The 24,422-nt window shown below is 40.6% G+C and overlaps 1 protein-coding gene across 3 annotated transcripts; it reads right to left on the bottom strand.

Annotated features, from left to right (window-relative positions):
- Positions 1-1,688: 1,688 nt before the first annotated feature.
- On the bottom strand, positions 1,689-4,166 carry HMGB2 (high mobility group box 2). Of its 3 annotated transcripts, none has more exons than XM_067745357.1 (5): positions 4,013-4,166; positions 3,496-3,670; positions 3,126-3,271; positions 2,848-3,022; positions 1,689-2,234 (listed from the first exon to the last, which is right to left on the bottom strand). In XM_067745357.1, the coding sequence occupies exons 2-5, from the start codon at positions 3,643-3,645 to the stop codon at positions 2,076-2,078; spliced, it is 630 nt and encodes a 209-aa protein (XP_067601458.1). In that variant the 5' UTR covers positions 3,646-3,670; positions 4,013-4,166; the 3' UTR covers positions 1,689-2,075. The 3 variants fall into 3 exon arrangements, with proteins under 3 accessions (XP_067601458.1, XP_067601460.1, XP_067601459.1); XM_067745359.1 differs by having other exon boundaries at positions 4,074-4,164; XM_067745358.1 differs by having other exon boundaries at positions 3,989-4,140.
- Between the last annotated feature and the right edge of the window lie 20,256 nt (positions 4,167-24,422).

Genomic DNA, 24,422 nt, shown 5'->3' with positions numbered 1-24,422 from the left:
GGGGGGCAGGCGGTTTTCATAAACACATCCCCAAGTACTGGCTGGACTGGGATAGAACCTGATTCTTACCCCCATTTCAGAGCTTTCCAACATAACCACTCCTTGAAGTCATTTAGTCCTGAAAACAAGGGTATTTTAAATTTTGATCCACACTTAGAGAAGATATCAAATATGAGGACTCATCTCAAATGCTGAGATTATGGAACAACTCTTGATTTTAGAAGAATGAGTCACTCTTAGACATTTAAACTATATTTCATTTAAAGAACAGAATGAAAGCAAACACAAAAACTCCCAAAAAGAAAGGTGACAAGGAACCAGATAGGTCTGCTTCATGGGTCTAATTTATAGATATAGAAATCCTTAAGAAACAGACTCTATTTCAATTTTAAAAACTCCTATTTAGTATCTTTTCTATGCATTAAGTACTGTTGTAAATACTTAACATTCTCATTTAATCATTAAAACACTGCGAAGTAGGTACTGACACCCTACACAGATAAGGAGAAATAAGCCCAGAGGTAAAGTCCATACAGCTAGCATTTGGTACAGCTGGGGAACTGGGATCCAGACCTAGGCGTGTCTCTAAAACACCTTACCCCCAATTTTTTAGCATTAAGTCACCTAACACCAGGAAATACTTTTTAAATACATAAAACTAGTTTTCATTTTATGATCAGGAAAAGCCCCAAAACAACAACTGTGATATTAATGGAGGGCAATCTCTAAGAGGGCTGAAGATTCTACTTCAGTCCATCTGCTCTGGGAATTATGCTAATACCTTACCTTCCATTTAACAAGTTTGGTTAGTATTTCCTGTGTCAGAAATAATTCCAAATATGGCATAAGATGGACAACCAAGGCTCCCATGGTTGGGTAATAAGAATTTTGGCTCCTATTTTTAATAATTGATAGGTAACCAAGATTGTCAGGTTTAACTATGAAACTATCGACAAATAGGTTTCTTCTATAATCTCTTAGACAACAGATGGCTAACTTTCACTAATAACTTGATAACTATTTACAATAGTTATCTAAATTCCAATGCAAGCAACTGCTTCCTCAAATGAGCATTTCCTAGTAACTGCTTTCACCTGTAAATAAATATCCTCGTAAAATCTCGCCTAACTACAGTCATGGAAAATCACAACCACCATCTCAAAAGCTTTCTTGGGTTAGTTACTGAGAATTCTAGGCTTAAGACCACAGTGATTTTTAAGATTTAACTCAAAATTCACTCTGGTATTCTACCCCAAACTAGATCATTATCAACAGAAAATGTAAACCTGTTCCTATCGTTTTTAAAAGTTTATGTGTTTTTAGGTATGGAGTCACTGTATGAGCTCCTCTGCCTCGTACTAAAAAAGAAAGTTTCTCTCAAAATAAAATGTCACCTAAAAAAAAGGGACAAGTTAGCTAACAAATGAACATAAATGTCAAGAACAAACCTTGCTCATTTTATAAAACTGCATAAATTTTTGAAGTTCATTAAATTCCACCGCTGGTTTTTAAAGAACACTTTGTAAATATGAATAATATGGGCATGTTTGACTTTTAAACAAACATTATACTAAATCAACCATGTCTGAGAACTATTAGGCAGAAAAACAAAAAAAAGTTGACATGGTTCCAGACCATGACTTTTAAAGCAAAAGCTAATTGAGCATATACGACAAAGACAAATGAAATAATATACATAATTTTATTACAAAAACTTTTTAAAAAAAACAATGCAACACTCTCATTCTAGAAAACACAAAATTCACTATTGATACTAATTTCTATGAGTTTGCTGTGCTACCATACACAAGTCAAAAAGTTAAAGAAACCATTAAATATTCAGAAACATTCATCAAAAGCTTTAAATTCTAACTGTATGTAGTAGCCCCTCAAAAAGCTACAACCTGCATTTTTAAAAAAGTATTTTCTCTACAAAGAATCTTATCAGCTATACAAACAACTGTACAGTTTTTATACTGAAGCTAATATTGAGCTGCACTTGAATTCACATTCTTAGCAAAACCACTGCCTGAGCACACACGCACACTGCACACGCATCGTTACAGGATAGCCATTCATTCCTCATCTTCATCCTCTTCCTCCTCATCTTCATCCTCTTCCTCCTCTTCCTCTTCCTCATCTTCTGGTTCATTCTTCTTCTTGGAGCCTGTTGGCCTCCCAGGGCCCTTCTTTCCCGCTTCACTCTTGCCCTTGGCACGGTATGCGGCAATATCCTGAGATATTGTCAAAAAAATAAAATCGTCATCCGGTGTCATTACTCAACCATGAAAACCACTAAGTTGTAAACAATCTAAGATTATTGGCCAATAACCCCGATGACTGTCTAAAACTTGGTTTTGAGATCATTTGTTCCCTCCAGGCCTTCGAAAGCTAATGATGTAAAATAATGGGGGTGTATCAGATTGATGTCTGTCAGTACTTTCACTACCGTCATCTGTTAGCGGCACATAGCCTGTCCCCTGACCTCACATTTTAGATACACCTACATGAAACATTTAATCCTCCATTCTCAACTAAGAGATGCATTTTACCACAAATACATTTGAATGCAGCAACCTCCCAGGGCTACAAACACCGGTTGCAGTCCAAAGAAAGGAGGTTCCAATTAGCTTATACTCCTTAAGTGTACAACTCTCATTAGACCTTTTCAAAGCAAAGCTGACAACCATTAACACTGACCTACGGAAGGTTCCCCACTTGCTAGTCAGGGAAAACTGACTACAGCTTATACCTATTAACATACAGCTTACACCTACTTCTAACATGCTCATTTAGAAACTGGCTACCAGATTTCAACCTTGCCCCCAAAAAATGCAGACAACACACCTTTTCATACTTCTCCTTTAGCTTAGCTGCTTTCTGTTCATAGGGTTGTTTGTCTTTGGCTGACTGCTCAGACCACATTTCACCCAATTTTTTGGCAGTATCGCCAATGGATAAGCCAGGGTGCTCGCTCTTGATCTTTGGGCGATGTTCGGAACAAAACAGGAAGAAGGCAGATCTGAAAGGAAGGAACAGAGCTGTAATGACCTGAATGAAAAATCATGGGGGCAGTTCAGTTGACCGAAAAGAAAACAAAAAAAAACAAACAAAAAAAAACTTACGGAGGCCTTTTAGGCGCATTGGGATCTTTTTTCTTTCCCTTCTTGTCACCTTTGGGAGGAACATAATTCTTCATCTCCCTGTCATAGCGAGCTTTGTCACTTTTTGCCATATCTTCAAACTTGGATTTTTCCTTGGCAGACATGGTCTGTGGGCATGAAAGCAGCAGTGAAAATGCAATACTGTAAACCGACATCCGTCCCCGAAAAGGCAGGGTTCTCTTCAGGGCCACATTTGCCTCCGTCGTCTTAAAATACACCAGCACCCCGAAGTCCTGTGCCTCTGACTCCGAATAAAACACTGGGGCCAGTCGGCGGCGGAGACAAGTTCAATGTCACGGCCACCTGCCCGCGTGAGGACCCTCGCTCTCACCTTCCATCTCTCGGAACATTTCTTGGAGAACTCGGCGAAGTTGACCGAGGAATCGGGGTGTTTCTTCTTGTGCTCCTCCCGGCAGGTCTGCACGAAGAAGGCGTACGAGGACATCTTGCCCCGCGGCTTGTTGGGGTCGCCCTTCCCCATGATGCTGCTGCGGCGGCGCGTCCACCTGGCGGGAGAGCGCGGCGGGCGCTAGCGGGCGAGGCGCCTTCCCGCCCAAACGCCGCCGCCCCCCACCCCCCGGGCCCGCCACCCCCGCCCGGCCCTTCCTGACAGGAAAGCCCCCGGCTTCCACGCCGCGAGCCCTGCTCCGAGCTGCCGCCTCGCGCCCCGCGTCCAAAACACTCCAGAGACGGGCCCGGACGAGCTTCCCGCCTCCGCAGTCCGGCCCGCCCGGCCAGCACCCGGATTCCGCCCGCGGGGCGAGCCCCGAGAGCCGCAGGCGCCCGGGCCGGCCGTGAGGCAAGGGGGTCGGCCGGCCACGCACCCCAGGCCCGGGTCCGGCTCTTGCCTGGCGGTAGCTTTTCCTCAGAGTACCGCGCAGCGGCCGGGTCCGACCGCGACGCTCCTACCCGCGGCTCCGGCGTGAAGTGGTATGTCGCTAACGCAATCCTCCGTCTCTTGTTTTGCAGACTTCTCCGCGCCACGGCAACTTGACGAGCCAGGCCACAGGCCACACCCCCCACCGCTCCTATTGGCCCTGGGGATTATTCAAACTCAGAGAGGCCCCGCCCCCTCGCCACGGCGGCTTCCGAATGGCCGGTGTGTCGCCAGGCTCGTCCCCCCGGCCGCAGCCTAGCAGGTTCGGTGGGTCGCCCGGGTAGTTAACTCCTAGACCCGTTAGAACCGGTCAGGAGAGGAATGTGCTGCTCGATCCTGATTGGCGGCCGGAAGAGGGTTTGAAAAATGGCGGGCCTGGCGCTGACTGGCTGGGGCGGGCGGCGGGGGGCGCGGTTGGCCCGTGGAGAAGCCCCGCCAGATTTAAAAATACCGTGTCGCGAGTCCGCGGGCTGCTCTCCGGGGTCGACGGCGCTCGGTTTGCGGGCGCTGAGGGGGCAGAAGCGGCTCGCCCCGCCGACCCCGACGACGGCCCAGGTCCTGTTTGTCCCCCGCGCCAGCACGGCCCAGAGCCCCGGCTCCCGGAGCGGTGGTCGCCGCCCCGTCTGGAGAATAACAAATACGGAGGCTGAGGAGCCTGCGCTGCGGCCGACGGCCGGCGCCGCCGGGTGTCGCTGAGGCTGGGGTAGGACCCGAGGAAGACAGGTGGCGGGGACCGGGGAGGGGCGGAGGGAGCCATTACCGTCCCCATGGGGGTACCGCACGCCCGCGAAGCAGGGCGCCTTCCGCCCACGGAGTCCTCGAGGGGCCACTCCTCCCTCCCCCTTCGTCCCCGGCGTCAAATCCCGGGGTAAACAGGGCCGCCCGCGGGCGGCGGGGCAGGGCGGGGCGGGGCGGGCGGCGTCTTCCCGGTCCCGCCCCTGCATCCGGGCTCCGATCCCGGGCCGCGGCCCCTGGGCCGGGCCCACACCCCTCCCTCCACCCCTCAGCCTCTCCACCTGAGCGCTGCGACGCCCCTGCCCCCCTCCCGAGGCCAGCCCGCTGTCACCGCAGTGGTCACTGTCTGGTCCCCGCAACGCGATCGTTTTTAAAACCTTTTCCCTATCAAAGATTCCCTTCGAGACTCGCGTGAAAGCTCCGCACCCCCCGTTGCATTTATGCGCCAAACTGCGCGCCGCGGCGTTTCCAGGCTCCTCAGAGCCCAGGTTAAGAATCTTCGCTTTAGTGTCTGGTGAGAGCGCAGCCAAGCGACCTTAGCTTACTGCTTCCAGGCATCACCAGCCGCCTTTCCCGGGGTAGGAGGACGTTGACTGACATCTTATGCTATTTCTGTGTTGTGTTTAGTTTTGAGGGTTATTTTTTCCTCTTGGCCCATATGTTAACAGTGACAGTTGGTTTCAACAGATTTTAAATATTCTTTCCTTTCTCAGTAAGTTCGCTGGCATTTGTTAGACTGTGTGCTCCTATTTGGTTTGGACACGGTGATCATACTCGCTAGAACCTCAGTTCCAGCAGCTAATTTTCTAGATTTACTAATTAAAAACTAGGTTTTTGCAAACGGAAATGGTTGTTAGTTGCACAACATTGTGCATGTCCTCAATACCACTGAATTTTAAAATAAAGTTGAAAAGTAAGGCATCAGTGATCTGTTCATTGCTATTTGAATAATGTATGATTTGTTTTTTCCATTTGGATTTTTGTGTGCTTTTATAGCACGATTGTAACTGTGATCTTATTTGAGAATAGGGTCATTGCAGATGTAATTAGTTAAGATGAGGTCATACTGGAGCTGGGTAGGCCCCTAATCTAATATGATCGGTGTCCTTGTTAAAAGGGTTTGTTTGGCCATAGAGACAAGCATGGAGGCAAGATGATGTGAAAACACAGAGGGAGAAGATGGCCATCTACAAGCTAAGGAGAAGGGCCTGGAATAGATTTTTCCCGTACAACCATCAGGAGGAGCCAACCCCACTGACACCAATTTCCATTCTTTATTCCATCACAGCAGAGAACAGGAAAACATTTCTATATTTAATCTGCATTTACCCTCCATGCCAAGACTTCACTCTGCTGTACTTCCTGACCTAAAAGTAACATTGAGATGCACAGTGAAGTCATAAATGAAAGAAGGCTTAAGTGAGATCTAGACAGTGGTTGGTTATAGAACAACTTTTTTTTTTTTTAATGGCAACTATATACAGAATCTGGTAGCACACACACAAAACTCTAATCCCAAAGGTTGTTCAAAAAAAATGGATTAAATATACAAGAGACCTAGTTCACTATTATGAATTACTTGGTATATTCACTATGTCATGACTAATATGACTTTATCAGAAAACTGAAATGTCCTATGAAGAGGTAGTACTAAAGGTGTTTCTCATTGTGCCACTAATCCTGTTATGGTTCTAAATGGGAAAATAAGATTGTATTTCTAAAGAAAAAAAAAAAGGTTGTACTCAACTTTAAAGCCATTTCTTTTCAGAAACATATCAATTTCATATATTCTAAAACTAATTTTCCAAATTTATTTTTATTAGAATACTACATCTTCCTAAAAGATGATAAAGGGGAAAGTGTTTATGTTTCTCATAAAAAATGTATAAATTAAAATCCAACAAGGGCTGTGATTTTGAACAGTACACTTAACATTTCTAGACTTTTGATTGACAAACTGTAAAATGACATTTGGGGGATAATCTCTAAGTTTTATGATGCTATAATTCTGCAAATATGTGATCATAATGTGAGGAAATATTTTAATTTTAGCAGTTGTTAGGTGGTCAAGAGATTATAAATAAAATTTAAAAGATAAATAATTTGTTTCCAGGAAATCCTTTGGTTATAAGTACCAATAAGTGTGAGCCCAGTTACTTCAAAACAGTATTTAATGAAGTAAGAGTTTTATAGCTACTCAAATGTAATAAACTACATAGAACAAACTTTAGATTACACACTATTGCTCAGTTATCTTCGTCTTCTAGTAAAATGATCTTACCAGGGTTTTTCCCCCTAGGCGATACCAATCTATCACTTTATTTGCCAAACTTTGCCTGAGTTCAGCATCTCACAAACTGTAACAGCATAGATATTTAGCAATAAATTAATTATGAGCTAAGATCGAAGCTGTTTCCAAAGTAGGTCCCCTATCCTATAATATAAATAGCTGTTCTGTAGATAACCTGGAATTTATCTACAACAATGTCAACCTGACAGGATTGTGTAGAAATAATCTGGGTTGTGCTACCTATTGAAATTCATATCATTTATTCAGTCAGTTATCCTAAAAACTTGTACTTTTCATAATCATCAAATCATACTGGAAAACCATGAGGGGAAGAAAATATATACATTTTTTGTAACCTCCCCTCATACACACAAAGCAGTAAGTGATAAGTTCTCAATAATTATTATTATTGATTGATTAACTCATGTAGTTAGTCCAAATTAAGTATACTTTCCGTAAGGTAAGTTGCATATAAAATTATTATTGTTCTCTCAAGTTGCAAAGTTAGTGTAAAAAACGGAAAGCCGTTACTTGCTCTGCATACATATTACTTTCTGAAAGATGAATCTTACATTGGAGTTTAATATTTTCAAGTTGTTTGAAAGGCAGAGGAGAAGAAAAAGCATACTCAAGTGTTATCACATGGGCACAGCCATTTGTGAGTAGACCACTAGTTCTGAGGCCTAACTGTTAAGAGTCACATTAGTGATGCAGCTCAACAGTAAATTTTTGAAGAAATGAAAATGCAGGTAAAGAAAAAACAAAAGCCTCTCGTTCTGCTGCTGGCATTTTCAACAAAAAATGATAAGAAAACGAAGGTATTTTGTTTTTCTTCAAAATAAAAAAACAACTATTACTTTTGTGAATCAGTGTGAACTAAACGTCCACCGAAAGAGCAGAAATGAATCTTTGATAGTCTTTCAGAGCTAAGGAGACAGAGACCACCAAAACCTAAAGCAAAAGGGCATGTGACAATGTCTAAGGATCAGGAACGAGCCAGATGTGAACTGGGTCTTACAACACAGCCTGGATACACACAGCTCAGTCCCTCATTGGATTGAGAAAATCAGTCCCTTATCCTTCTACCTATTAGAGGGGTTCGTTCTGCCCTACAGAGGAAAGGTCAAATCCTCTCTAGTAGAAGAGGTCATCTGAAGCAAATCATAATAAAAAATGTGAAAACTAAAGACAGAAAACATCTTAGGAATCAGAGGAAAAAGACAGTAAATTTTAAAAAGCAACAATAAGCCTGAATGCTGACTCTTCAACAGAACTATGAAATCCAGAAGATCATAGAAGGACATCCTTAAATTACTAAAGAAAAAAACCAAACTGCTAACCTAAAGTTCTATATCCAGGGAAAAAGCTTTCAAGAATTAAGGCAAAATAAAGATGTTTTCAGACAAGAAAAAGCTGAGAATTCATTCCCTCAGTCCTGCTTAAGGAAAATGATCCTAAATCCTCAGGAGGAGAAAAAGAACACAGGCAAGGGTAATTATGTAAATTATTTGTTTAAAACAGAATAATAATGTCTTGTGCATTTTTATAACATGTAGAAGTAGATTCTAAGAAGAGATAGGAGGAATAAATGCAGTTAAATTGTAAGCATCTTTTTGTTGTTCAGAATATGATAAAAGTAATCATTTGTATTAAGCTGTAATATGCCTAGCATGATGTACGTACTTTGATTGGGGTCCTAGTTACACAGGTATGTGTATATATACACTTATATACATACACATGTAGGTATGTGCATGTGCAAAAATTCATCCTCCTGTATGTAGGATACCAGGTCTTTTTTTTTTTGCGGTACGCGGGCCTCTCACTGTTGTGGCCTCTCCCATTGTAGAGCACAGGCTTTGGACGCGCAGGCTCAGCGGCCATGGCTCACGGGCCCAGCCGCTCCACAGCATGTGGGATCCTCCCAGACTGGGGCACAAACCTGTGTCCCCTACATCAGCAGGCGGACTCTCAACCACTACGCCACCAGGGAAGCCCGGATACCAGGTCTTGAATAAGTCTATGCTTCAAAAGCCAATGACTAATGGCTAGTAAACATATGAAAATATGTTTAACATCATTAATCATTAGAAAAATGCAAATTAAACCCACAGTAAGATATCATCTCACACCCACTGGGATGACTATAATCAAAAAGAAAATAGCAAGTGTTGGTGAAGATGTGGAAAAATTGGAACACTCATGCATCACTGATGGGAATATAAAATAGTACAGTCACTGTGGAAAACAGTTTGGCAGTTTCTCAAGATTTAAACATATTTACCCAGCAATTCCACTCCTAAGATCTACCCAAGAGGAAGGAAAACCTATGTCCACAAAAATAACTTGTATATGAATGTTTATAGCAGCCTTACTTGTAATAGCCCAAAGCTAGAAACAATCCCAATGTCCACTAACTAATGAATAAATAAACAGAAATGTGGTGTATCCATACACTGGAATACTATTCATCAGTAAAAAAAGAATCAAGGGGGAAAAGGGACAAACACTGATAAAAGCTATAACATACATGAACCCTTAAAAACATTATGCTAAGTCAAGCAAGACACAAAAGACAACCTATTGTATGATTCCATCTATATGAAATTTCTAGAAAAGGCAAATATATGTATAGACACAGAAAGCTAAAGAGTGATGCCCTAGGGCTGGAGGTGGGAGCCCGGCTGACAGCACAGATGCACAACAGAACTTTTTTCAGATGATGGAAATGTTCTGGAACTGGCTTGTGGTGATGGTTGCACAACTGTATAGATTAACTGAAAATCACTGAACTGTACACTTATAATGGGAAAGTTTGTGATATGTAAAATATGCCTCAGTGAAGCCTTTTTTTTTTAAAGGCCAATGACTTATTTTTCCACTTGCAGAGTACTGAATCCAAAATAGTCAAGAACAATTTAAACTTTAACAGTAAGAGCTGCAGAATACAGTATGAAAATAGAGGCATCATTTGGGAGGGAGTGAATACTACTCTTCTGTTTTAGGAAACAGTAGTTAAGAGAGTCAGCAGCTATTGAATTGTATAATAACATTGTTAATTTAGCCCATATTTAGCTGAATATCTATGGCTTTCATACAGGAGGAAGATAATTCTGTTGTAATTTTTTTTGAAAATAATTTTTTGTCTACTGTTTTGTAGGTGTTTCCAGTTAAAGTAAATTTGTGATATATTAATACTGTGCTGATCTTATATCTAGCCAATGACAGTTTTAAGTTTGGTAATGACTAAAAATTGTAAATTCTGGTGTAAATACTCATAAGGGTGAAATATTTACAACTTTGCCCCCTAAATAATTTTGATTCTATGCTTAGTAGTTTGATGGTATTTAAAAATTGTTTGCAAACAATATGAGATTTTTCAGATGTACTTTAAAAAATATCCATCAAAATTCAAAGTCTAGAATTCTAATTAGACTAAAACAATGCACTTATGCAGAGTTGAAGATTGGACTAATTAGCAAAGAAGAAAGAGTATTTACTCTGTCTAGTAGGACAAGCTGAAAGTTAAAAGGACAATAAAAATTGAACTGATCGGGCTTCCCTGGTGGTGCAGTGGTTAAGAGTCCGCCTGCCGATGCAGGGGACACGGGTTCGTGCCCCGGTCCGGGAAGATCCCACATGCTGCGGAGCGGCTGGGCCCGTGAGCCATGGCCGCTGAGCCTGCACTTCCGGAGCCTGTGCTCCGCAACGGGAGAGGCCACAACAGTGAGAGGCCCGCGTACCGCAAAAAAAAAAAAAAAAAAAAAAAAAAAATTGAACTGATCTTACTTTGTGGAAAACTGTCATTCTAGGAATTTCTGTAACCAGGTCTCTGGACAATGACCCCACCTTTGTACAGACACAGCAGTGCTCTGTCTATTCAGTAACCTCTAAGCCTGTCTCATTCCCACATTTTTTTGTGTTGTTTTTTGAGAGGGGGGTGGCAAGGTGAGGGTTGGTCTGAAGGATCTTGGGAATGGAGTGAATGTAACATAGAATCTGAGTCTGCTCTCCCTGGTGAGTAGGAAATCAAAAGAAAGTCTATTCTCAAAAATCAAAAACAGAAATCAGTGAGGTAACTCCACACAAATGTGAAATACTCTTAATGTGGATAAGATTTAACCAAAAGAATCTGTATTTCTCAATCTTTTCTCCTGCACAAGATTCCTGGCATCCTACTTTCATGAGTCTGGATTCATTTTCAGGTTCCAATGCAAATCTTCCAGTGCCAATGCTGCTTCCCAACCTGCACACCCCTCTCGCCACTGCAGCTTCCTAAAATACAGTCGCTTCATAAAAACCTTAAACCTGCGTGCCTCCAAAATGTCTGTATTATGTCTAAAGCAAGTGAGAGAAAAAGACACTGTAAAAACACACGTGCTGATTTATGACACAAGAGATGAGCCAAGGAGAAGACAGAAGATGCAGGGAGGTGATTGTGACAAGCAGTAATGATAAGGGCGGGTCATGGGCCAGGTTGCACAAAGTGGTAGCTGTATACAGAGGGACATTAGGTTTTATAAAATTTATGGCTAATGCCATATGTATTTAACAACAGAATGTGATACACGGTACCATTTATTTAATAAACATAGTGTCTGCTGTGTGCCAGCCACTGTTCTAAGTGCTCTAAAAATATCTAATCCTCCTAAAGCCAATGAGATAGAAATACTAGTGTTATCTTCACTTTTACAGAGGAAGTCACTGAGGCAAAGAGAATTAGTTACTTGCCTGAGGTCACAGTATCAGCCAGTATCCAGTCAGGAAAAGAAAAACCACTTTGGGTATTTCAGAAGGAATGTTATTACCTCTATTTTTGACGGAATCCCTACAGAAGGACTGGAGGAGCAAAAGAGAGAGAGTGTGGCTATCCACAGGGTACTTCGATAAAAGCCAGCATCCCTGCTCTTGGGACACAAAACAGAAAGCAGTGTCATCCAAAACCCACAAATGTGTGCTTCTGAGGTTTTTGGAACGTAACTGTTGGCGTTACTAGAACTATCTCTGCTAGCTGCTTTGCAGGAAGCCAGCAGCCTTCGGGCACCCCTGTTCCTGGAGTCATCATAGAGGAGCACAGTGCTGCCGAGGCTGCTGGAGCCCGAAGAAAGGAGGAGTGCCTTCCACTCTCCTCCTGCCCACTGATCTCCTGTCAGCAGAACCGAACCGGAGACCTCCTGGCAAGTGAGTCTGGGACATGTCCTTTAGGGTTCCAGAACCCTTTAGGGTTCCAGAATCCAGAGGAGAGAGTAGAGCGAGAAAGGAACTGAGAGACAATTGACAACCTGCACAGTCAAACAACTGGCAAGTGGCCAAGCTTGAACCTCAAGCAGTCTGGTTCCCGAGTCCATGCTCTCAACTACTACGCTGTGCTATGGCACTAGGATGTACTGTAACAAGAGTATTTCATACATTTTAAATTAACATCTGATCATAAATGTCAATCAGCAGCAAAGAAATTGTAGGACTTGTATACATTAAATATTCCAGAAATATTTAGCAAGTTCCTACTTTGTGCCAGGTGCTGTTCTACTAGAAATACATTGAAAGGGAGGGGAAAAAAAGAACAGAAAAGAGGGAAGAGAGCTCCTTTCTCCCTATTTCAGATTGAACAAAATTCTCTGGGAAAGATTCCAGCTGGCTTGGCTTGAATCATGGGCCCACCCACTGGACCAAACGCTTTAGCTGCTGTGTGAGTATTGGGGAAATAACCTAGTGGAAATGCCCTTTATAATCCTGAGACAAGGATTTGAGTGCAGGTAGTTTATCTGGAGGATTCAGGAAACACCAGTAGGAGGTGGGGAAGTGAGACAAAGAAGGGAAGGCAGTAAATAAAGGGCGCCTTATTAAGCCAGCTACCACTGGTAATGCCTGGAGCATAATCCCATGGGAAAACTTGGAAATGGTATGAAACACATGCCTCAAAGTTACCTACCTGAGGAGCAAGAGAGCTGGGGTATCTGTACAACAGACCCTGTCAGTCATTAGGTGAGGGCTGCTGAGATGAGAGCCTGATAATTCCCTGCATTTCCGAATTGCCCTGACCCCAGGGACAGGGCTGCCTTCCATTCTTGGGAGAAAGCCCTCGGGCAAAGATACAGACACCAGTAACAGGAAAGCAGCCTGAGGAATTGAAGTGGTGAAGGCCAGAGAGTTACCAGCAAGGATCTGAAGGGTCTACTGCACTTAATTTCTTCATCAGATAAAAATTTCCTCTACACAGAGTTGTTATGATTTCAAAGGAAATAATGCCTGGAAAGAGTTTTATGAAGTAGAAAGTCTAATACAAACAATTATTGTTTGGAAGTTTCTTGAAGGTAAGGAATGTGTATCATGTTTTATATCTCTCCTAGGACCTTGCACAGTGCTGTATATATGTCATAGGCTCAAATATTCACCGAGTGAATTTGTCAATTTAATTAATAACTGAACATATTCCTTTTAGGTTTACAAAAGGTGGACTTATTTTTAAACTCTCATTAAGATCAATAACTCACTTCTGCTAACTTCTGGAAGAATTTTTCATGTTTCAAGAGTTTTAAGTAACGTGGTCTTGTTCTAGTCCTTCTATTATTCATCTTAACTCTAGACAGTGGTAGATAACTCTATTAATCACCTACCCAATAACCATTCTCCTGTTCCTTCTTATATTAAGAAATACCTTGATTATAATAAATAGGGTATTCATAGATTATTGCTGGTTCAAGTCAATCATGAGAATGCTACTCTAAACAGCATGGGGGAAAGTCAGGAAAATCACAGGTACCGACCCTGACACTGATGAACTCCTGAAGCATCACCAGTCTTCTATTACTTCAGAAAAATAAACGCCCAACAATACTGTTAAGCAGGTATTCTGTTTTATGCAGCCAGTGATTCATAACTTTTTAAATAACTTTTTTCCCCTCTTTTTGCATAGCAATCCCAGGACAAGTCATTTTATTTCTGGAGTAAATTATTTAAGATAGTAACTTATCAGGACACACAGATGAGCAGTAAGCGGTTAGACACACTAGTCGTAATCCTTCTGCATTCCCCTCTGACTAAGGCAAGCTCACAGGATTCCCCACAGCCCTCTTCCTGTGCTCTCCCTGCAGCATTCACTTTGATATTTTAAAACTTACGTCTCAAGAAGCTCAGCAGGGCTCTGTCACAGAAAGTGGTAGTGAGGTGATGACCTTTCAGATATCAGTTAATGTAGCATAATTAGTCACCATGGTCTGCTCTGCCCAGCTTCTTGGGTTGGCTCCACCACATTCAAAACATACGTTCTCTGTTCTCCCTCCAGAATATATTTTGAATCTCTAATTATCTCCATCTCTGCAATAATCACACAAGTTCAAGCTGCAATAATTTCTTACCCAGAATACAGCAATAGACTCTGGTCTCCCTAATTCCAGGAACTCTTGGCCTTAACAATCCTTCTTCCACGGAATAGCGAGAATGATCTTCTCAAAACATAAGTCAGATCAATTGCTTCCCAGCATAAAACTTTTCAGTGGCCTACCGTTTCACACAAAATAAAATCCAACACCTTGGACTTCCCTGGTGGTGCTGTGGTTAAGAATCCACCTGCCAATGCAGGGGACGTGGGTTTGAGCCCTGGTCTGGGAAGATCCCCCATACCACGGAGCAACTAAGCCCGTGAGCCACAACTACTGAGCCCGTGTGCCACAACTACTGAAGCCTGCATGCCTAGAGCCCGTGCTCTGCAATAAGAGAAGCCACTGCAATGAGAAGCCCATGCACTGCAACGAAGAGTAGCCCCCGCTCACCGCATCTAGAGAAAGCCCATGTGCCACAACAAAGACCCAACACAGCCAGAAATAAATAAATAATCTTGGGAAAAAAAAAAAAATCCAACACCTTACCATTGCACACAATGCCCTGCATCATCCTGTCTCTGACATCAGCCCCCATGGCTCCCTGTCCCTCACGCCATAGTTATATAGACTATCTTTCAGCTCCTTAAACGCCAAATCTTGTGCCTCAAGGCCTTTGCACAAGCTATTCCTTCTGCCTAGAAGACTTTTACCTTCTTTCTCATCATAGCTGGCTCCTTCACTTCAGGTTTAAGCTTAACTATAAAGTTGCTGCCCAAATTTCTCTCATAACAGTTATCACACTCATCACTAACTGTAATAATATGTGTATCTGTTTGCTTATTAGTTTAGGGGGTCTATTCTCAGCTAGACCCCAATTGGGCAGAGATGGTTTCTTTTCTTCTCCTTTAACACAGCACTTGGTACATGAGTGCTTGTAAATTCAATTAAATGAATTAATCAATGAAGTAATAGTACTGATTTGACTTGAAAGCAATCCCCAGAATCCAAACTGGATTTTTTTTTTTTTGTCCTTCCATGTAAAAGAGGGATGTGTGATTGCAGCTTTCAGCATTATGATAAACTAAGTACTTGGGTATTTTTGTGTTCTTCTAAGAATTATTTCCTGAGTAAATTATTCTTTTTAATGCATTACTAGGATGGCAGAAAATGGAAATATCTAAGGAATTCCCCTCTGCCAAAATAAGGGCCAGGGTAGGGGGAGACCCCAAACATGAGCTAAACTCAGGAGTGGTAGCTTTGAGGGCTAGGTAAACCTGAGGCCCAGGTCAGCCCTGAGAACAAATGCCCAGGGCAGCAGTTTAATGTGTGACCCTAACCTGTAGGCCCACAACAAGGAAGGGAAACTAACTGGAGCCAACATTAACTCAGGCCTTTTGAAGAAACTAAAAAGCATATTGGTAGCACATTTTGTTTCTTCACAGAAACGTATGAGAATCCTCAGTTGGGAGAACATTCCAATTTAATGTTGCGGAAAAATCACAGATCAAATTAAGTACAAAATCAAAGATGACCAAGCAAATGAAGAAGCAAGCCACTGTTGAACAAACCCAAGGAATTCAGATATTGCAGTCATTAGATTTGGAATATAAAAATCCTTAATAGGAAAAAGGACAAAATGATAAAGATGAGGAAGTAACAGGTGTCTATTAGGAACGGCAAGAAAGATTTGAAAATTAACCAACTGGATCTTCCAGACGTAAAAAACATAATTGTTGACATATTAATGAATGGGCTAAACAGATAAGATAGAGCTGAAAACAAAATTAAACTGGAAGATGTTATTAAGAAATTACCTAGAATGAAGCACAGAAGAAGGACATGAAAAATATTCAAAAATGAAGTTGAGAAACGTTGGAAATAGAATGTTTATCACTATTCCAATATGTTTAATGAGTTCGAGAAAAAAAGAGACAGAGAAAACAAGGAATGGTACTATTTTAATATTGTAGGTGAATTTTTTTATAATGAAAAATATGAATTCAAATTTAAGAAGCACAAAATAACTCAAGTAGTTTAATAAAAATAATCCAACAACAAATACTGCAAGTTGAATTTGCAGAATATCAAAGATAAATGATTTAAAAAGAAGCTAGAGAGAAAAGACAGTTTCCCTATGAAGGAAGACAAACTTCTCAATAGCAACAATGGGAGCCAAAAGACAGTGAAATAATACATGTCAAGTGCTGAAGGAAAATGACTGTCATCCTAGAACTGTGTGCACCCAGCAAAATGATCTTGCAATATAAGTGCAAATAAAAATATTTTAAGATTAAAGAAAGTTGTGAGACTCAACAGACTAGCCCTAACAGGACTTCTAAAGTAAGTACTACTGAAGAAGGAAAATAACCCTAGAAGTACAGTATGAATACAAGAAGGACTAGTTAGCATTAAAGGAAAAAAAAATAGTTGCCAGTATGAGAAAAGAGAGACAGGAAATAGAAAATAACCAGTTAGAACACAGAGATAAACATGAAAAATATAGAAGAGCATCAGAGATAAATGTGACAAAGTGAAAAAGTCTAGCTTCATGTACCTTGAGTTCCAAAAGATGAAGAGAGAAAATGGAGGAAAGATAATTGAAGAAATAATAGCCAAGAATTTTGCACAACTGATAAAAGACACCCATAGATTTAAAAACACACAGGGAATTCCCTGGCGGTTCAGTGGCTAGGGCTCTGCGCTTCCACTGCAGGGGGCATGGGTTTGAGGGCTGGATCCCTGGTCAGGGAACTAAGGTCCCGCATGCCATGGGGCGTGGCCAAATAAATAAATAAAAAATAAATAAAATAAAAGCAGTTGTGCTTTACCAAAAAATAAATAAAAACAAAAACCCCTCATCCTAAGCCTCACACCTTACACAAATATTAACTCAAAATGGATAATGGACTTCAACATAAAATGCAAAACTATAAACTTTTTAGAAAAACAACAACACAGGAGAAAATCTTTGGAATCTAGAGCTAAGGAAAGAGTTCTTAGACTTAACACCAAAAGCACAATCCATAAAAGGAAAAACTGATAAATCAGATCTCATGAAAACTAAAAGATTTTCTCTGTGAAAAACATTGAGAGGATGAAAAGACAAGTTACACAATGGGAGAAAATATTTGCAAACCACATGTCTGGGAAAGGCCTAATGTCTATATTATATAAAGAACTCTCAAAACTCAACAGTAAAAAAAAAAATCCAATTAGAACAATGAACAAAAGAGATGAACAAACACTTACCCAAGCAGGTACAGTATATGCATGGTAAATCAGCAGATGAAGAGGTGTTCAATATGATTAGCCATTAGGGAAATGCAAATTAAAACCACAATGACATATCACTACACACTTATCAGAATGGCTAAAATAAAATTAGTGACAACACCCAATGGTGGAAAAAATACAGGGAAGCTGTATCAATCACTCATCCATTGTTGCTGGCAATATAAAATGGTACAGACACTCTGGGAAACAGTTTGCAGTTCTTAAAAACCTAAGCATGAAACTATATACAGCCCAGCAACTGCACACCTGGGAATCTATCCCAGAAAAATGAAGTCTTTATGTTCACACAAGAACCTGTACATGAATATTTACAGCAGCATTGTTCATAATTGCCCCCAAATGGAAACAGCCCAGATGTCCTTCATCAGGTGAATGATTAAACAGACTGTTTTACATTGGTACTGTAAAATAAAAAGTACTCAGCAATAAAAAGGAGCAGATTATTGACACATGCAACAACCTGGGTGAATCTCCAGAGTACTGTGTTGAGTTAAAAAAAAATCCCCAAACTTACATACTGTGTAATTTCATGTATTTTTATATATTTTGTTTTCAAATGACAAAAATTATAGAAATGGAGAACAGTTTAGTGGTTTCCTGGGATTAAAGAGGGGGTGGGGTCAAGAGGGACATGGGTGTGGCTATAAAAGGGAACATGAAGGATTTCTGTGGTGATTGAAATATTCTGAATCTTGACTGTCAGTGTCAATTCTGGGCTGTGATATTGAACTATATAGTTTTGCAAGAGGAAACTGGGTAAAATGTACACAGGATCTCTATAATGTGCCTCACAACTGTATGACAATCTGCAATTATCTCAAAAGTTTTATTTTAAAAATTATAATAACGAGCTAATGGAGGGGGAAATGGAACAATAAAAAATATTTAATTGATTTTTTAAAAAGGCAAGAAAGAAGAACATGAACAAAGATGCAACAAATGCGAAACACACAGCAAGATGGTAGTTTAAAATTCAAGTGCATAATTAAATATACGAAGTAATTCGATTGAAAGACAAAGATTGTCAGATTTATTACATAAGCAAAACCCAATCCTCTGCTGTTTAAACAAGATACGCCATAAATACGGCACAGAAAAAGTGAAAGTAAAAGAATGGAAAATGATGTATCATAAAAACGTTAGCCAAAGAAATCTAGTATAGCTACCCTAACATCAAACAAAGTCAAATTTGTGTCCGTTATTACTAGAGACAAAAAGAACATTTCTCAAAAGAATCAACATATCAAGAGAATATAAAGTCCCTACATATTAAAAGATAAGAAATATCATGATCAGTCAACTGGAAAATTTAGGCCAAATAGACAAATTCCTTGAAAAACAATGCCTTAACAAAACTGACAGGTGAAGAAATAGAATATCTGAATGGTCCTTCATCTATTAATAAACTTAGCCTGTACTTAACCTTCCCATGAAGAAAACTCCAGGCACATATTTTTTTTCACCAGTGAAGTCTAGCAAGCATTTAGGAAGTTCACAAATTCTTCCAGAGAATACAAAAAGAGGAAACATTTTTGAACTTGTGTTATGAAGTAAACAGAACCTTGGTACTAGAGTTGCCCAATTAAAACTAACTTCATATAAGCAATGAACACTTTTTAGTATAAAATATTGCACAGGATATACTTATAATGCTAAAAATTACTCATTGTTTATTTGAAATTCAAATTTAACTGGGTGTCCCACACTTTTATTTGCTAAATCTAGCTACTGTATTGGTAACAATACCTGATAAGGACTTTACAAGAAAAGTAAATTACAGGCCAGTGTCTTATGAACCTACAGGCAGTAATCCTGAACAAAATATTGATAAATCCAGCAACATAGAAAAAGGATAACATGATGACAAATTTGGTAGTCTTCCAGAAATGCAAGATTAGTTTAACACTTAAAAGTATCAGTCATTGTGATTTGCTACATTAATGGACTGAAAAGAAAAAAAATCATAAAATCATCTCCAAATGCAGAAAAAGCATTTCATAAAATGCAACACCCATTTATGATTTTTAAAATTTTTAGCAAAGTAATAGTAAAAGAGAACATCCTTAATCTAATAAATATAACTCCAAAAACCCTACAGAAAACATTGCATTTAATATGAAATGTTGAAGTAAGTTTTCCCCTGAAATTGGGAATGAGACAAGGAGATCCACTATCACACTTGTACTCAATCATGTATTGGAGGTCTTGGTCGGTGTAATAAAGCATTCCCTTCTTTTCCCCCTGCCCCCTCCATAAGTAAAAGAACTGGAAAGAAAGCAACAGTGTAATACGTAAAGTAATATATATGTATAATATAAAGTAAAATTTTAAATACTCTTTAAAAATCCAAATTCATCTGTAGATTTAGTGAGATCACAATATAATTCCCAGCACATTTTTAAAGAATTTGACAAGCTGATCCCAAAATTTATGTAGAAATGCAATAGGCCAAGAAAAGCCGGTAATATTAAAGTAGAATGCAGTTGGAAGACACACTATCATATATCAAGATGATTATTAAGTGGCAGTAGCTAAGCAGTGTGGTATTGGTGAAAATATAGACATGTAGATCAATGGAACAGAAAAGGCCTACATATATAAAATGCCTTGATTTATGACAAAAGAATCACTACAGTGCAATGGGGATAGGATGACATTTTTTAAAATAAATGGTGCTAGACTGAGTATCCTCATAGACAAAAATTAAATTGAAGTACTTCACATCATACACAAATATCAATTCTAGGTGGATTGCAGTTCTAAATGTAAAAGGTAAAACAGGAGCTTCTAGAAGATAACAGAGGACAATACCTTCATGACCTTGCAGTAGGCAAAAAATTTTTAAATAAGACACAAAAAGCATTAATCACATAGAAAAACATTGATAAACAAGATTTTTGAAAATTAAGAACTTCTGTTCATCAAAGCGTGCAATTACGGGTATGAAAAGGCAAGCCCCAGCGGGAGAAAAGATATTTGCAGTACAAATATACCCAACAAAGATCTCATATCCAGAAAATATGAGGAACTCCTACAAATCAGTAAGAAAAAGACGTCATTTTTTTAATGTTCAAAAAGACTTGCACAGACATTTCACAAAAAGTTTTTCCAAACGGCTAATAAAGCTGTGAAAATATGCTCCACATCTGTAAGAGAAATGTAAGTTAAAACCATAATGAGATACCTCTGTATATCACCATATGGATAAAATTTTACAAACTGGACATATCAAAATGTCAACAAGGATGCTGAGCATCTAACTCTTAGACTCTGGTAGTCAGAACCACTTTGAGAAATCATTTGACTGCATCTACTAAAGCTGATCGTAGACATAATTATGTCCCAGAAATTCTACTCCTAGGTCTATGTCCTCAGAAATGCTTATGTATATGTAAACATAGTCCCATAAACATATATTGGAATGTTTCTAATGGCATTTTTTGGTAATAGATTAAAAAAATCACTCATAGGGAGTTGGAGTGAATTGTCTAAGTGGAGAGTTTAGAAAAGGAACTTGGGTGTGGGCAGCCCAGCCACTTCTTTTCCCTTTTCTCCTAGGAGCAAGCTGCTTTCAGGAAACATGCATTCTGTTCTCTGCCTCCTGCCTTCTTTTTCAAAGTCCAGTGTGGGTGTGGCCTTTGGTTGAAAGGTTAGCTCTCTGATTCTGGGGTTTTTGAATTAAGTTCAGTTGCCTGCTGTACAAGTCAATTCTCTATATATCAGAAATAAGGGAATATTCAGTCTCCATATATGATGTCTTTTGTTTCCCTATTGCTTCATATTATTTAATGGGCCCCTTCAAGGTCCCCAAATCTGGTGCATTGGCCAAAATCATCAAGAAATAAGACAAAAAGTGAGGTGGATGGAGACCAAACATGCAGAGACTGAGACTTCTGGAGTGAGCTTGGAATGTAGCTTGAAGTTTTTGAGCCCAAACCATATGAATTCTCGACCTTGGCCTTTGAGGCTCATACTCTGTAATGTGGTAGATGTTTACACTCACACAGTTTGCTTTTAACTGCTGTGCTCTCTGAGGGTGTCTTTAACTCTTAGGTCATGTGGGTCTTTCACTCTGGTGGGCTACTGAAATTTATGGTAATAGGCAAATAGCTGTTTTTAGAAGAGCCCTGCTAGCCATAGGAAGCATGCATGAGTCCCAGCAAAGAAAATACCTCTAACAAGCAAATAACCTCCAGCAAAGACAGGTGGGCCTTGCTGGCTGGCCTAAGCAAGTGAAGCCTCAGCTTCACAGGTCAAGCTAGGCTCAGCAAACTTATAAGACCTTCAGAGGCCTCAGTAAAGGGAAGGCCAAGAGGACCTTAGCAGACAGGAGTCTTAGCAGACAGCAGCACCTTTGCCCACTTGTGGATGTGCAGCCCCCCACAAATCAGCTGATTTCTACAGCCTGTGGAAACCCTAATAAACAAGGACATGATTGTAGGCAAAAGAGTCTTCCCCTATACCGACCCATCAGACATGAGAGGCAGTCAATTATTTGCTGCTTATACTGTATTTTTTCAGCTGGGTCTACAGTCAAGGACATATCCTGCACCCAAGTTTCATGTGTGTTATAAAGGACTTATGTTTGAACTTCTAGCTTCAAATTGTCACTGCCAGGCCTAGTTAGACAATGTGGATAGGCATATCTAAATCCTACCCATTTGTATTTTATTTTTGTCTACCTACAGGGCCAAAGGAGGAAACTATTCAGTACTAACCTCCTGGATTCATGTGGCTTGTCCACAGGCTCTTGAGAGTCACTCATTACCTACTAGGTTGACTTTAATTCTTTGACTCCATTTGTTCTGACCATGGCTTTATCTGCCATGCTACAGTCAAATTGTAGCTTCGTTTATAGGAAGGGAGAGGACTTATATTAATAAATAATGGGAGTTCTTATTATAAAGACTATGCCATCTTTTTGAGTTGGAGTTAGAAAAATAACTCAATGAAATGATTACAAATCCGAAGGTTAAAAAGGGAGTTTAGAAGACTGTGCTTAGAATATTGTCTCTAGGAATCAGATGTGCTTAGAAAGTCAAGGAGAAGCTAGGGTGGCTTGAAAAGTACGCGTCAGTCTTGTCTTCTGAACAGTAATAATAGTATAGAGACAAAATAAGGAAGATGGGGGACTTCCCTGGTGGTGCAGTGGTTAAGAATCCGCCTGCCAATGCAGGGGACACGGGTTCGAGCCCTGGTCTGGGAAGATCCCACATGCCGCGGAGCAACTAAGCCCGTGCGCCACAACTACTGAGCCTGTTCTCTAGAGCCCACAAGCCACAACTACTGAAGCCTGTGTGCCACTACTGAAGCACGTGCGCCTAGAGCCTGTGCTCCACAACAGGAGAAGCCACCGCAATGAGAAGCCCGTGCACCACAACGAAGAGTAGCCCCCACTCGCCGCAACTAGAAGAGGCCTGTGCACAACAACGAAGACCCAACGCAGCCAAAAATAAATAAATTAATTAATTTTTTAAAAAAATAAGGAAGATGGGCTGATTGCACTGGAGGAAGAGAGAGGTTTCCTTAGGAGACTATCTGACCTCTTGGAGAGACAGCTTCTGGGGGAACAGGCTAGGAAGATGCAAAATGGTAAAATGAGATCTTGAATTCCAGGATAGACAAGTATAAGAGAGAAATGGAGATGCACTTGGATTTAAGTGTTCTTAAAACTTTATAAAATGGGGAAACACCTTCACTGTTATTAGATCAGAAAATGACTGTGGCCCAAAGAAATCTGACAGAGGAAGAAAGGCAAGATCTCAAAGGGGCAGACTGGAATGACTCCCCAAAAGGAATCAGGATCTGGAGAACTGAGATGCAGTTTCTAAGGGCATAGATTGACTTTGTAAGGACAATTAGGAAAGCACTTCTTAAAGACTGGGGCTTGACTTGCAGGGAATTTAATTTTTCTTTGGGAACTTGACAATGGGAGGTTGTTTATATTCAAATGTGGTTTTATTATTGAAGTATCTTTATGTTTTAATTTTAAGTCAGTAAAGAGTCTCTGCTTACTATGGTCACAACGTGCCTAGATAGAATTCGAGGTAGGAAATAGAAGAGAGAGTGAATTTTCAGCCTTGGGCACAGAATAGTCCTTGGAAGGGATTGGATTAATGTCATGTTTTGAACCATTTCAGAGCCTTCTGTGGGAACAGACCTACATCACACACTTTGTGATCTAGGAGAAATCACAAAGGGGTGGTGATGAGTATTGAGAGGGGGACAGACTTCTGAAAGTGGGAGCAAAATTACCCTGGTTGAATGCTGAGCTCCTCCCGAAGAGGACAACCCCATGCCCAGAGGACTCTGGGCTTAAGGTCTAAGCACGGTGGACCAACAGAAGGAAACCCACAGAATGGCCAGTAGGGGAGGGGAAATGATTCCTTACCTCACTCAGTTCCCTCACTCACTCCTGCCCTGAGGAAGTGGGATGACTTATCTGGTGAGTCGGAAAGAAACTGGGTATTCCTCTTCCAGCCCCTCCTCCGTCCGTCTTGGGAGTCAGCCTGCCTCAGACTGCACACATTCTGCTCTGTTCTCTGCCACGTGGCAAAGGAAAGGCAGTCTGTGGTTTTCCAGCTCACCTGTGATTTGACCAGTTCATTGTTATTGCCTACAGAGGGGGACTGCATTCCCCAATATTAGCTTTATCAGTAAGAAAGGAGATCCTATGGTTCTCTACCAGCCCTATTTTTTGGTCTTCTTTATAAATAGATTCAAGATTCAGATGAGGAGTA

Source organism: Pseudorca crassidens, chromosome 7, assembly GCF_039906515.1.
Source record: "Pseudorca crassidens isolate mPseCra1 chromosome 7, mPseCra1.hap1, whole genome shotgun sequence".
NCBI classification, from domain to species: domain Eukaryota; kingdom Metazoa; phylum Chordata; class Mammalia; order Artiodactyla; family Delphinidae; genus Pseudorca; species Pseudorca crassidens.
This window is presented reverse-complemented; position numbering and strand designations above follow the sequence as displayed.